The following is a 14,810-nucleotide window of genomic DNA, read 5'->3' on the forward strand; positions in this document are numbered from 1 at the left end:
TTATTTAAAAGATTATAGTGTAATTTAATTAATTTGAAGAGAAAAATGTAAATAAAGTGGGTTTAACGTGGTGAAATAGCTTCTTGAAATGTTCGAATTTTGCGAATTTTTGAACTTTAAGGTCGAATATCTCGTAAACTAAGCGTTTGCGGTACCTATAACCGTATATATTTTTTAATCAGGAAGACTTCCTCTTTCCAACGGTACTTTCAAATCGCGGCGCCTAAGAAATCGGAATTGTGCCCCAATTTTTGAGAATTCGAGTAAAATTGATAATATTTTTATTAAATTATGCTATTTTAATGTCCAAATAATATGTACGTAACTACAAATCAATTTCAAATCAAGATATTATCATTTATCAATAAGATTATATGCGCGAGTTACATATATACATAAATAACCCAACAACAAACAGTAAAACTGATAAATTTGCTGAATTTATTAATGAAATAAATAGAACAACCGGAAATCAATAAAATACCATTTCCTTTGCTATTGCAAAAATCAACTTAAGTGATACAAAAAAAAATCACTTTGTTAATAATATTTCCGAGAATCTGAATAAACTATTAAGTTATGAGGTTATTACCTTAGTAAGCATTTAAGTAAATCTGATTTATAAGCAAACACTTACTTACTTGCATATCATATGTATGTAATAAGTATAATAAGTATTTATGATTTGTAAGCAATAATTTATTGCAATAGTAACTCAAATGATTACACAGGCCAACACACAATTTGATTCTTTGAATTTATCAACTGATTCTAGTTAATTTGGGTGCGCTGAATTCAAATCTGTAATCAGTTTGTCTCTATCAGCTCTAGTTTTCATGATATAGCTTTTTTATACCCTCCACTGAACTTATGACCTGAGATATGTACATACACACATATGTATGTATGTGCGTATGACATTCTCACACAAATAATACATGCGTACACATGTAAATATGTCGCTCCCAAAAACTACAAACATTCTTCTGCAAAAACAACAATCGTCTCAAACATCAATACATACTTATATGCTTACACATGTAAATATGTGCGAATGACATTCCCACACAAACAATGCATACACAACATACATACTTACATGCGTTCACATAGGGATATGTCACCCGCAAAAATTACAAATATTGTTCTACAAAAAACAACAAGCATCAGAAACCAATATGGCAGCCAAATTGCCGACGTCAAAATTTATAGTAAATTTCCCAACAACAAAATTTTCATTCATGAACGCAAACGTACTTTCAAAAAGCATATTCGATTCATTCATAAAAGCAGACGCCATTACATCTCCCCGAGCATGCCTTGCCTACAACCGTCTTTTCGCGACGATTTCAAAAGCTAAAAATCATAAATTGAATATATTTCTGAAATGTATGGGAAGGAAAAAGTGACAACCTCGGAAATATAAGTATTAAAAAATATTAGAATAAAATAGACAACATAGTTTATTTGTCGAATTTCAAGTCTAGAAATTTTTCAAAGAAAATATTCAATATTCTTCTGATTTTTGTGTACAGTCAATCCCGGTTATGTAGTACTCCGCTTAAGTGAAAATCAAATTTCTCCCTCATCACTCTTAACAGCCTATATTATATCTTGCTGCATCTCACGATTTGTTTTTTTTGAAATACCTAGAAATTACTGTTTTAAGTACGACTCATTCAAGTATCCGCACTCACTTATGTACCATTTTATATTTTTATTTTTAACTAACTACAAATATCTGTATCTTTAAATGTGGCACATAACCAGTATTGACTGTATTTGTCAAGGAATGTAAAAAATATTTTGAAATTCTGAAATATTTTTACGCAGCTGCGTCGATATGTATGCAAGCTCACACACAAACATACATATTTACGCTTGTTTGTAGGCGAAGCTGTACAGCGGCAAGGAAAGCGGTGACAATCGGCGGCCATTCGTTTATTTTTTTCGGCACAGCTTGGATTTTCTACCAACAACACAATGTTTGACTTTTTGATAAAACGTGAAGTTCGGCAATTGGTTGTCCGTGACAACGGAGTTTTTGTAAGAAACAATGGGTGTATATACTGTATTTACACACAAATTGGTGTGTAGACAAATTTACAAACATAATGCGAATGATTCTTTCAAATTTGTTTACGTGCACACAAAATTACATATGTACATATGTGAATATGTGAACATTATGCGTATGGTTTTATAAAATCTTTTTACATGCTTATGTGAATCTGTGCGACGGCATGGTCTTTTAAACCGTTATCAGAACCTTTAATGCCCAAAGCAAACAAATACATAATGGTGTATATAACACTATATAATACCTTAACAAAACTTATTAATTATAATTATATTAGTTATAATATTTAGGTAATTATACAAATATGATTAATGGAATTCATCATTACATACATAGGTCAAATTGCACATATGTATGTACATGAATACTTATGTACTTTGATATCTAATATGTACATACATACTTATATCTTTCATGATGTCTATAAATGATATCCATAGTCGTTTGCGCATTGTAAACACGCGAATCTGTAAGCATACATTTCTAAACATTGAAATTAGCATCACTTTTCTCATTTAAGGTTAGGTTCCAGCTCTAAAGTAAATGCTGAAGAAATTATTGATATTATTTCTTTTGTGTGAAATAGTAGTTAGCAAGAAATTTTGACATTTCATATCGCACCGTGAATGTTAAAAAGTAAAAGAAGAAGAGTGTGAAAAGTAATCAAACGTAAAAGATATTTGAAGAAAAACTAATAGAACGGAATAGAAATTTGAGCAGGAGTAATTGTGTATGTGTATAAAAAAGCAAAGAGTTATTCAAACGTAAAAGATATTAGAGCAAAGCAATTGGTAAGTTTCCTTTTATGTATATTTAATTTATTTAAAAATATCATGATTAATGATTATTCTTTATTTTACAGGTGGTCATTTTTAGAATTCATAATGGAAGACGAGGAGTAGATTTTATATAATATTTTACCAAATTATAGTGTCTATACAAATGTATTTCTTATATTTTAGGTTAAATCTTATGATGTTGTTGAACTGTGGCGCGTTCATGACCATCATAGAGTCTGGAAAAACCTAATTAAAACGCAGGTGACCCTGTCATTGGGTGAGCCCTTATCTCAAGGCGAGGAATGAGAAGGGGAGGTTTTTCACCGACTTCAAAAACTTACGGAACGATCCAACTCGTTTCATCGAAAATTTTCGTATGCCACAGAGTGTATTTGATAAGCTTTGGGAAATACTGGAACCGAACTAGACCGAACGATTTCATTCCTACTAAAGCTAAGTTAGCAATTGTACTAGAGTATGTTATAAAAAAAGGTACTATATTAGCACAAATAGGATTTAACCGCTATGATTTTTCTTTTTTTCAGGTACCTGGCTTCTGGAGATATACAACGCCATATGGCCCCCTGCTATCGTATTAGCAAGCAGCACTTTGGTAGAATCGTGTCCGATGTGTGTAAGGGAATATGCAGCGTATTGAAAAATGAAATTCCAGATTGGACAGAACACTCGTTGTTGGAGATATCGAACTGCTTTCGAACACAATGGAATTTTCCGAACTGCGTCGGGACTATCGATGGCAAACACATAGCTGTCAAAGCCCCACCAAAATCTGGAAGCATATTTTATAATTACAACGTAAGTGAATACGTACATATACATATATGTAGATTATAATACCCTCGTGCGGTAGTTAATAATTTTTATTAATATGCTTTTATTATAGGGATTCCATTCTATTGTGTTGATGGCCACATGTGATGCCAATTATAAATTCACATACGTGGATGTTGCTGCTTACGGAAGCGAAGGAGACTCCAATATTATGAAGAATTCGAGATTTGGTATCAGCATACTTAATGACAGCTGCCAATTTCCGGCCGACGGCTTTATTGATGGCAAAAAAGTACCATACTTCATTGTAGGAGACGACGCATTTCCACTGCGTAAACGTATTATAAAGTCTTACAACAGCAAAAACCTTTCCAAAGAGGAACAAATTTTCAATTACCGTTTAAGTAGAGCAAGACGGTGTACTGAAAACGCGTTTGGAGTTTTGAGTGCAAAATGGCTTTGCCTCAGAAAGGTATTATTTTGTCATCCGGACCGGGCACGATCAATTGTTTCAGCATGCTGCCTGCTTCATAACTTCCTCATCAATAAATGTGGACAAACTTATAATCCTCCTATCTTCTGTGGATTCGAGGGCATCGATGGATTCTGGGAATCAGGATAATGGGAGACTATACAACAACAAGAAGGCCCTTTAAATGATTTAGGTACCTACCGGGGAAGAGCATCAGATTATGGAAAATATGTACGAAATGTCTTAAAAGATTATGTAAATTCTACATCTGGATCTGTTGCATGGCAAAATAATGCAACATTTCTTTGAATTTTTAAATATTTATGTTTATTTAAAAAACAATAATTGCTATCTATTTTATGTAAACCATGTATATATGTTTTTTATAAAAAGAAGTTTGATGTTTCCAAATTTCGTGTTTATTTATTTCATAACTAATCAGAAGATAAGTGAGTATAAAAAGATATTTATTTTAATTTTTTGATTTAAGTTCATTAACATTCTGTAACAGCATACTGTAAAATTCCATACACATATCATCACCAACTTACCGTGGAAGTTTATTCAACAACCACTCAAAACTAGCAAGAACTTGTGCATATGATGAGTTGTTCTTTGCTGCTACCAAATCTTCTTGCTTCCTTAAAATGTTGTTGAACCGATTCCATGCCTCGTCATTTTGGCTTCCGCGAAACGTACGACTACTTGTGGTGGGTGTTGGATTCTGCAAAATACACAAACAAGAAATAAAACATGCACATTATATACATCCATTTACATGCACATTATATACACTTACATAATCATATTGCGGAACACTTAACACCTCCTCATTCGCTCTATTTATCGGGGAAGCTGAATCAAAATCTTCAAACGTTGGACTTGTGAAAGTTCTGCGAAAGCACAACAAAAATTTATGAAATTTTAAAATAATATATATAATATTTAATAGACTTACGTTCTTTTGTGTGATGTATTTGGTAAAAATGCCATTTCTTCAGCAAAATCCCAATCAATCGCGTCTGAAAAAAAGGCTCCTCCAGCGTTTCTCCACCTGCGCTACCACTTTTATACTTGCGGGCCACTTTGGCGTGATAGCGACAGCTCTTCCGTAAGCTAATCCATCCAGCTTTGCACTCACTAACTATATAAACATAACAAATAAAATGAAGTTAAGAGATTCATAAAATTAAAATTTAATTTATATACACTTACCAGTTTTGCCAACGGAATTGCTTATGTGCACCCAGGCCTGCTCCACAGCATTTTTATTTGAATGCATAACGTTTGTTTTGTCCCATATTTGGGGCCATTCTTCCACTGCTTTAATTAGTTCTCGTTTTTCACCCGCTGTGAAATTTTTTATCCTCTTTTGCCGCTTTGCAACAGGTGTTAAGTCATCCATTTCTAAGGAATAAACGAAATAACATACAAAATTCAAATAAAACCACCAACTTACTTCTTCTTCCCACTCAATTTGCGTCAGAAATATATAGAAACTGTTATGTTTCTTCGCAAAACCAGTGTTGCCTATCCACAATTTATAAAATAAAAGTAGTAAATATACTTACTGAATTTCTTGAGAGCTGGATGTTGCCACAAGAAAATTTAACATCAGAAACCTTCTTGATCATTTCATAAGCGTTTTTTTATATGAAGTGTTTGCTTTTCTTGAGAGCTGGAAACCCACCTTTAACAACGAAAATGCTCAATTCTGCTATTTTCGACCCCCTCATGTTAAATATTGGTGAAATCTGCTAATAATATTTTTGTGGTGAAATCCACTAATAGAAAACTCAACCCCTCCAAAAAGAGGAACGTTTTGACAATCGGCACACTATGAACCTTCTCTATAACTGTACGTTCTCTGTTTCCCCCGCCACGATGTCAAAATCTCTCTTCGCGACTTTATCTGTAGTACCAGATTCCAGCTAATTCACCAAGCTGCCTGGCTGTTTCCGGATCGAAACACCACCAACCAGATCAATCATGTTGTGATAGACGGAAGACACGTCTCCAGTGTGTTAGACGTGCGTACGCTCCGAGGTCCTAAATCGGCTCGGACCACTATTTTGTTATAGCCAAGATTCGCACCCGCCTCTGTACAGCAAAAAACGCACGCGACAACAAACACATGGAAGGTTCGACGACGGAAAGCTGCAATCTCAACAGATAGCCGAACGTTTTTCTGCTCGACTTCCACTCTTGCTCTCCGAGAGCATTCGTCAACAACTCGGTATAAGTGAACTGTGGGACGGCATTTCAAACTCCTTACGTACAGCTGCAACCGAAACCATTGGTTTTCGGAAGGACCTCTCCGAGCCGTTCGATGTTTCAGACAAGGCGACTCCCTTTCATGCAACTTTTTCATCCTACTTCTAAAGAAAATAATTCAAGCTGCATAACTTAATCGAGCAAGTACCATCTTCTATAAGAGTGTACAGCTGCTGGCGTACGCTAATGATATTGATATTACTGGCCTCAATACTCGCGTCAGTTCTGCTTTCTCCAAATGGGTTTAGTGGGGAATGAGGGCAAAACGAAATATCTCCTGTCATCAAACAAACAGTTGTCGCACTCGCGACTTAACTCTCACGTCACTGTTGACAGTCATAACTTTGAAGTTCTATATAATTTCGTCAGATGCTACTTCGGACTGAGTAGGCAATTGAGAAGTAAAGTCCTCTTGCGACGAACAAAAACCAAGCTCTATAAGTCACTCATAATACCCGTCCTGCTATATGGTGCAGAGGCTTGGACGATGACAACATCTGATGCGTCGACGTTGCAAGTTTTCGAGAGAAAAGTTCTGCGAAAGATTAAGGTCCTTTTCACGTTGGCCACGGCGAATATCGCATTCGATGGAACGATGTGCTGTATGAGATATATGACGACAGTGATATAGTTCAGCGAATTAAAAGACAGCGGCTACGCTTGCTAGGTCATGTCCTCCGAATGGACGAAAACACTCTAGCTCTGAAAGCATTCAACGCAGTACTCCCGGGGAAGCAGAGGAAGAGGAAGACCTCCACTTCGTTGGAAGGACCAAGTGGAGAAAGACGTGGCTTCGCTTGGAATCTCTAATTGCTTTCCTTTAAAGCTATGTTGTTGTATATATATAAAATTAAAAACAAAATAATTATTAAATATAAATTTATCGAAGAACGAATTAAACTTTATAAAATCTAAATGCTTTGCGCTTTTTCGCTTTTTTCTTCTTCTTTAAAAATTCTGCATTCGTCTTTCCTATTTTAGCATGTTAATATTACAGTAAAACCTGTCTACGTTGGACGCCTTTATTTTAAAAACTTGTTAAAAAAAACGTACATTGAATTCAATATATAAGTGTGTAATAGAAAAACAGAAAGTAACACATTTTAGAATACGGATATATGTACAACTATGCTTTAGAAAATATGTATCTATTTCAGTTTGTTTTAATTTTGATAACCTTATATTTTGTTCCAATTTCGTTTTTAACTTTAAAAACTCCGGCAGCAAAGTTGATTGATGTGCTGATACATAAAGAATGACTTCGTTCATATTTAATAAAGCTTCTTTTGCAGTGGGAAGATTATAGTTTTCTGTGCACTCATCTTCACTTTCACTTGAAGCAGTTCCTTGGGAGATGTGTTTTAAATCCTCTACCACGGTTTTAAAAATAGTTTCTTGGGAATCACCCATCTGTTCGTGTATATCTATCGATTTTTTCATATTTTCCACAACTATGGGCGATACTAATTCATTTCGAATTTGTTGAGGATAGTTGTGATTTATCAAACTTCCATAATTCAGATTTTCTTGCGGTGGACATTCCAGTAAATCGTGGAAAGGAAATCCAGCATGTTGAAGGCATTTTCTTATCACAAGAAGGTCTAATTCGTCCCAGGAAGAAACCAACCAACGAATAACATCCGAAACAGAAATTATTTTCGACAATTCACTTGCATTGTTGCATTCGTCAAGGTGTGTTACCAGAGAAAGCATCATTTTTGATCTATATTTTGTTTTTACATTTTGAATAATTCCTTGGTCGAGAGGTTGTATTTCTGCCGTTAGGTTTGGTGGCAGAAATTTTACAAACACATTTGAATATTCATTTATTAAACTGTGGCTTGTAGCGTTGTCAATGAACAAAATAATTTTTCTATTTTGCTTCTTCATTTGGTCAGTGATAGAACTAAGCCAATGCTGGAAAATTACACTTGTCATCCAAGCCTTTTTATTGCGAACCTATTGCACAATAAAATTTTGAGTGTCGATTTTATTTCGGTGAAAAGCTCGCGGCTTTGCAGCGTTACCTATAACTAACGGCATTAACTTTTCTCCCGTACTGCTGCAGCAGAGACTTCGAGTAGGTAATTGACGATAAAACAATCCAGTTTTATCCTCCTTGAACTGATTCTCAGGTAAATAATTTTTTAAAAGTGTTAGTAGTTTTTCTTTCCAATCTGATGCCGCTTTAAGATCTACATTCGCTCCTTCACCACTTAAAGCTTTAAATTGAATGTTATGTCTCAAGCGGAAAGATTCTAACCACCCATTGCTTGCTCTAAAGTTCTCTATTTGTAACTCTATCTCTAGAAGCTATTGGCTTCTAGCTTAGCGTTTTCTTGAATTATTGGGCCACTGATCGGAATATTCTTAGACCAGCATTTTTCAAAAAACTATTTCACTCTCTCATTTATTTTTTCAAAATCAGTTATATGTATTTTTCTTTTGCGTTCCGGATCGGGGTTGCTTTCTAATTATTTTATAATATGTTCCTTTTTATTTTTAATATTAGCGATTGTTGATTTGGAAACTCCATATTTTTCTGCCTTTCCTTATAGATAGGCTTTTATCAGCCGGGTCATTCAATATCTCACTTTTAATTTTCAGAGATAACTTCACTGGATGTTTTCCTTTTGACATGATTGCAACAACTGATCAAATAATATAATTGTGTCATAGCTAATCCATGAAATTTGATGCATACATAATTTCGCAAAAATAACAGCATTGCAACGTTTGAAAAATTTCATTGATACCGAAATACAAATATGTACATTTGTGTGTAATATACACAGGTATAGTACATAAGTAAATAGCATACAAATATACATACATATTAAATGTATTGTCCAAGATACTACAAAGGGATTTTAATGCTTGCTGTTTAAAAATTGAGACAAATTTTTTCCAACTTCCAAGATAGACAGTGTCCAAATTAAGCAGTGAATATATGGATATTTTGTACTATATTATTTTGGTACAGAACTTTTGGTCCAATTTGAGCGAGTGTCCAAGTTATAAGGGTGTCCAACTTTTCAGGTTTTACTATACATTATCTTTAGAATGTCAATAGTTTTTCTCTCTCCTACATACGCTTTATCCCATTCAATTGAAAATTACAGAAAATATAACAGTGTTGGTAAACAGCTGAAAAATGAATGTGTTTGTGCAATCTGTTACCTTCCTTGCAGGGAAGTTGTGTGTAGACAAATTTGCAAACATTATTCGTATGGTATGGTTCGTTCAAATTTGTTTACATGTTATCAAACTTTTTAATGACCAAAACAAAAAAATATATAAATAATATAATAAATAAATATATAACGGCGCGGTTGTTAAGCCCAATGATATCAATATCATCAGCATACGGCAGCAGCTGTACACCCTTCTCTGTTTAGTTCTGCAGCTTGAATTATTTTCTTCAGAAGTAAGTTGATGAAGTCACAGGAAAGGAAGTCACTATGTCTGAACCTTCGTTTGATATTGTACTGCTCGGAGAGGTCCTTCCCGATCCTGATTTTAGTGTTGCTCAACGTCAGTTTACAAAGCCGTATTATTTCAGACATATCGGCAGTTCCTTTTCGTGCTGTAAAAAACAGCTTTGAAATCGAGGAAGGGGTGGTGCGTGTCGATTCTCCATTTACCGATCTTTGCCAAGATTTGCGCATGGTCATGGTGGTCAGTTGTGGATTTGTCAGGTCTAAGGACACACTGATAAGGTCCAATCAAATTGTTGACGGTGGGCTTTAATCTTTGTCAGAGTACACTTAAATTTATTTTACAAAGAAGATGCATGCTTCTTATCAGTTCCTTGTTTTTGAATAGCTCAATACATCGGCCCGCCGCTTTGTTGTTCTTCAGATGCGTAATTTCTCTTCGAACTTCTTCATGGTCGGGCAATCGTCATCGATTGGGGAATCGGGCTCGCCTTCTTCTGGCGTTATATCTTCACTTCCATTCAGCAGGCTGGAGAAGTGTTCCCTCCATAATTTTAGTATGCTTTGGGCATAAGTCACTAGATCACCTCTGGGGGTTCTACAAGTGTTAGTCGACGTATCTTTTCGTAGAATTTTCGAGCATTACCCCTGTCGACCAGCTTGTCATGCTCTTCGTACTCACGCATTTCGGTCTGTCTCTCAACTCACCGCACATGTTTTGTCCGATTGTAACATTGCACGGCACTCCTCATCGTACCAGATGTTCTTTTGCAGAAAATCGTTCGGCTATCTGTTGATTGCAGCTTCTCGACGTCGAACCTTCCTATGTTGACGTTGGGTGCGTATCTTGGCTGCAACAAGTTAGTGGTCGGAGTCAATATTAGGTCCTCGGAGCGTACGCACGTCTAAAACACTGGACACATGTCTTCGGTCTATCTCTCTATCACTACATGATCGATCTGGTTAGTGGCTTTTCGATCCGGAGACAGCCAGGTAGATTGGTGAATTGTTCTATGTTGGAATCTGGTACTACAGATAATCATATATCGGGCCTCGGCGAAGTCGATCAGCCTCAACCCACTTGGGAATGTTTCATCATGGAGGCTGAATTTGCCGACTGTTGTGCAAAATATACCTTCCTTGCCTACCCTGGCGTTAAAATCGCCAAGTACCTTACCATTTAAAGGATCGGACATTCCAGGTGCATACCCTCAAATCGTAGTCCTTATTTCGTATGCCATGGTCGTCATTAAAAGGACCCCGAGGCAGTTGATAGACCCAGTGCACAACCCTGTGTAGGGGATGTTTCGCCTTCTCACTTTAGCTCGCTCTCAAACGGATGTTCTTAGGGTAACCAAAGGATACTTGGTCAAAGACCGGAAGTCGTTTAGCTGCTTGAGCCATATGTAAAAGAATCGTTTTGGCCACCCCAAGTGAATGGCGATCTGAGAACTTTCCTCACTTGCGTGAACTTCTACATATGGCTCCATCCTCCAGAGTCAATTTCAGTTATATTTAATATATCGTTTTTTTCAGATATTATTATAATTTTTATATAATCTTTCTTTTTCTTTTAGATATTACTAATTCTATTTATTAATTTTTTATTTTCAGATACTAATAATTTTTTTATTAAATATATTTGTATATATGTTCACATATTAAATATTTAGGTAAAACTATAGTTTTGTTAATAATAATTAAAAGTACTAACGCAATTAGAATTAATTCTGTAAAAATTTTGTAGTAATAAAGAAGAAATCAAAAATCGGGTGATCTATGTTAGCGAATCGCTTTTAAAGTAAAAGATTGAAATGAAAACAAGATTGACGCTGTTTTAAGTATTTTAATAAAAAAACAACAGGTACATACATACATCCGTAATAGAAATATAAATTACTTATTATTACGATTAATATTCGAAAACAATTTTATTTAACATAGGTCTGTGATATGTGAAATAAGCAACATACGGCATAATGTCAACATTAATATTTCTGGGGAATGTACAGTAGGCATATAACAAATTTTGACGAAAAATTTGGCATACCACCACGTGGTGGCAAATATTGTACAAGTAATGAATATCACTTTTTTAGGTGATTTCGGTTCAAAAACGTTCCGCGCAAAAATGGATTTCTAAAAAAAGTCAAAATTTTTTAAAAATTTATTTTAATATCTTTATTTTTACATATTGGTCAATTGTTACATGAAATAAATTTTAAGTTTAAAGTATGTGATGATTTACACAATGGTAAAATGTCTGCACATTTTTAATTGCACGCTCTGCGCAGATGTTACTTCGCTGAACTTCCTTAATAGCTGATGGTTTATTTACCCAATGTCTGAGAAAACATTCATTTGCTTTTGTGAAGCCGGCCAATGATTTCTGTAGTGTGGCGAAATTATTTTTGTTGAAAGTATGATCGGAAAACCAGATTTCGCTCCAAGCACCGCACACAAACTTACAAATAGGATATAATTGCAAACGATATTCAGGAATAAGTATAAAGGCTAAAAGTGCCAAAATAGCTCTAGAATTCCAACGGGCATTACTGAGTGCTGGTATTGCTTTAAATTGTATGTAGGGAAAACGCTCATTTTTCTCGAAGTATTTAAAAGATTCAGTGTACAAAACTTTTTTTGTTTTTTTCAGCAGTTCTGATAAAAAGGTAATTTCGTTTTGCTCGGAAACTTTTTTGCAATTTCGCAAAAAAAAAAAAATAATGGAGTTCATACTTTTTTATTCTCTATTCGACTATGGTATGCCGTTTTTCATATTTGCAAAAATTGTAAAAAGTTATATGCCTAATGTACAGTCTATAGTGGTATTGCCTTGATTGGAGTCTCCAAGTCTGGCTGAGAGTTCGGTATTAATTTTGTTAAGTTTGCTGAATATGGAAGGAGTGATTGATAAAGATATAGCTTAACAGCTTCAGCCGACGCCTTAGGATGGATACATACGGCACTGAGGATAAACAGCGAATGATCTTCGACTTTAACGTCCACCAGGCATATGTCACCAACATTATGTTTTCTCAAGACTGAATTTCCGCATGACTTGTTATCATTTACGATGATTTTGCTACAGTTCGTGGAGCTTTGCAGGTTTCTGTAGATTGCAGAACCTCCGGCTGCAGAAACTCGAACCGAGAGTTCAGATGAGGTAGACGGACAATCTGTACGATGTTCAAGTGCGGTGTTATTACTTGCTCTTAGTTCGAAGCCATTGATTATCACAGTGTTCGCGCAATTCATCCAAGTCTCGCTAATTACCATATAATCGGAGTTCATCAATATATTATCGCTTTCAATATCTCCTGCATGGGCAACTAAACTTTGTGCATTGAAAGCAGATACGATCAAAATTAATTGCCGTCGTCGATGTAGGTAGGCTTCTGTAAGCGAGAAGGCTCTTGCTTGCATTGACAACGTGGGAAGGCGATGATTGGCCATCCGATCGTACTCGTCGCGAATATCTTTCACCGTTGGCGCCGTGCTGTCTCGCCCGTGATAAAATTTAAAATCGTCTTTATCATCACCGTCAATCGATGTAACTCTACTCAGTGCTGTGTACAAGCTGTGTCTGTTGTGACTTATCGTAGTTGAAAACGACTTCGTCGAATGTGCCACCTTTAGATTTATGAATGGTGATCGCGATTGCGGACACAACCGGGAATTGATTACGTCTACACTTGATATTCCCACCGAGCGGTTGCATTGCTTCATTTGTACTGATATTGACATCTCCTAGTTCCGTTGCAGATCCAATAGATATATCGATCGTCTGTTCATTCGTTACGTCCATAAGTATAGGTATTCCAGTGGTTGAGGTACTCGCGAGGTCGGCGGCAGCAGCTTTGCGACGTTTCCGAAACCGTCTCGCTCGGCGCCGGGCATTGGGGTACCTATGCGTGGCCCATAGCCCTCTCTTTGTAACGATAGCCGTAATTTATATTTCTGGCTAGCTCTTGCACGAGCTGAGGCCGACATAGCAAAAGTTTATATATTTATTATCACTTTCTGGTTATTTTAAATATAAATACTGTCTAAATCACACTTATTTTTGTATAAATCAATCGGTTTAAATAAAATTGACAAACGCACGAAAGAATCACCGCGCTATAAAGTCGGAGTCACGAGTTACACTGAATAGAAACAAGCGAGAGCACCGGTTTCGTACAGTTAACGCAGTATGGCTCCTTCGCGACCCCGACACGAACTCAATGTCATAACAGCGAGCTGACTATATAAGCAAAATATTCACACCACATTTTTGTTTCTAAGACTAATAGTTTTTTTAATTATTAAGGTACGATGATATAGACCTTTTCGTTATGGTCCAACTTTTAAACCTGGTACCCGTAATTTTCGCCGCGATTTTAAAGACGTTTCACGTCAAAAATTTAAATTTAAAATGTTTGTTTAGAATTCTAAAAATATTTTAAATTAGAAATCAGAAAGTGCAACCCTGTATCAGCTGTCGATTGGGATTATTAAACCGCTCAATTATACTTTTTATATGACTCTACTAATCACACGTATACGTACGTGTAAGCAGAAAAGTGGTTAGAATCTGCACAGCGCCTATGGCGGGCTAACTAATTTTGAGGGTTTGCAAACCTAGTGTTCCACTAGTTTTTTCACTACTTTTGGCTGGCAGGGATCTACACATATACATATACATACATGTGTATATTTAAGAAATTTAAAGTCTAAACTGAAACGAATTGTGCGGTTTCAAATATAATTAAATAAATATGTTCATTTGTACGTCAAAGATGTCTGTTGGTATCAGTGATCTGCAGTGAGTACTTGGCGTATGATTATACAATTAAATTCATAAATCACCCCCTTGTTCTCAATAAGAATATTATCTTCTTACAATCGCATGGCTTCCACTTGGCTTGGTTTGTTAGAGCTATTCGTTGTATACTATTAGATGAGTTGGGGGATGGAGTCATGTGTAGAAGTTC

General features: G+C 35.6%; 3 protein-coding genes across 6 annotated transcripts in view; 1 reads left to right on the plus strand and 2 right to left on the minus strand.

Moving 5' to 3' along the window:
- LOC126764866 (eukaryotic initiation factor 4A) overlaps positions 1-14,810 on the minus strand; it is a 44,609-nt gene that overhangs the window by 8,142 nt on the left and 21,657 nt on the right. The window lies entirely within an intron of this gene.
- On the plus strand, positions 2,505-4,534 carry LOC126764885 (uncharacterized). 4 transcript variants are annotated; one of them, XM_050482534.1, is made up of 5 exons: positions 2,564-2,871; positions 2,943-2,978; positions 3,043-3,334; positions 3,405-3,675; positions 3,764-4,534. In XM_050482534.1, exons 3-5 carry the CDS (start codon positions 3,162-3,164, stop codon positions 4,271-4,273), a joined length of 954 nt encoding a protein of 317 aa, XP_050338491.1. In that variant the 5' UTR covers positions 2,564-2,871; positions 2,943-2,978; positions 3,043-3,161; the 3' UTR covers positions 4,274-4,534. The 4 variants fall into 4 exon arrangements, with proteins under 4 accessions (XP_050338494.1, XP_050338491.1, XP_050338492.1 ...); XM_050482537.1 differs by lacking the exons at positions 2,564-2,871; positions 2,943-2,978 and adding an exon at positions 2,505-2,549; XM_050482535.1 differs by lacking the exon at positions 2,943-2,978.
- Positions 4,527-5,759, minus strand: LOC126764929 (uncharacterized). Its single transcript, XM_050482608.1, has 5 exons — positions 5,583-5,759; positions 5,339-5,530; positions 5,082-5,267; positions 4,917-5,016; positions 4,527-4,847 (listed from the first exon to the last, which is right to left on the minus strand). The coding sequence occupies exons 3-5, from the start codon at positions 5,114-5,116 to the stop codon at positions 4,671-4,673; spliced, it is 312 nt and encodes a 103-aa protein (XP_050338565.1). The 5' UTR covers positions 5,117-5,267; positions 5,339-5,530; positions 5,583-5,759; the 3' UTR covers positions 4,527-4,670.

This window comes from Bactrocera neohumeralis, unplaced genomic scaffold (assembly GCF_024586455.1).
Source record: "Bactrocera neohumeralis isolate Rockhampton unplaced genomic scaffold, APGP_CSIRO_Bneo_wtdbg2-racon-allhic-juicebox.fasta_v2 cluster10, whole genome shotgun sequence".
NCBI classification, from domain to species: Eukaryota; Metazoa; Arthropoda; class Insecta; order Diptera; family Tephritidae; genus Bactrocera; species Bactrocera neohumeralis.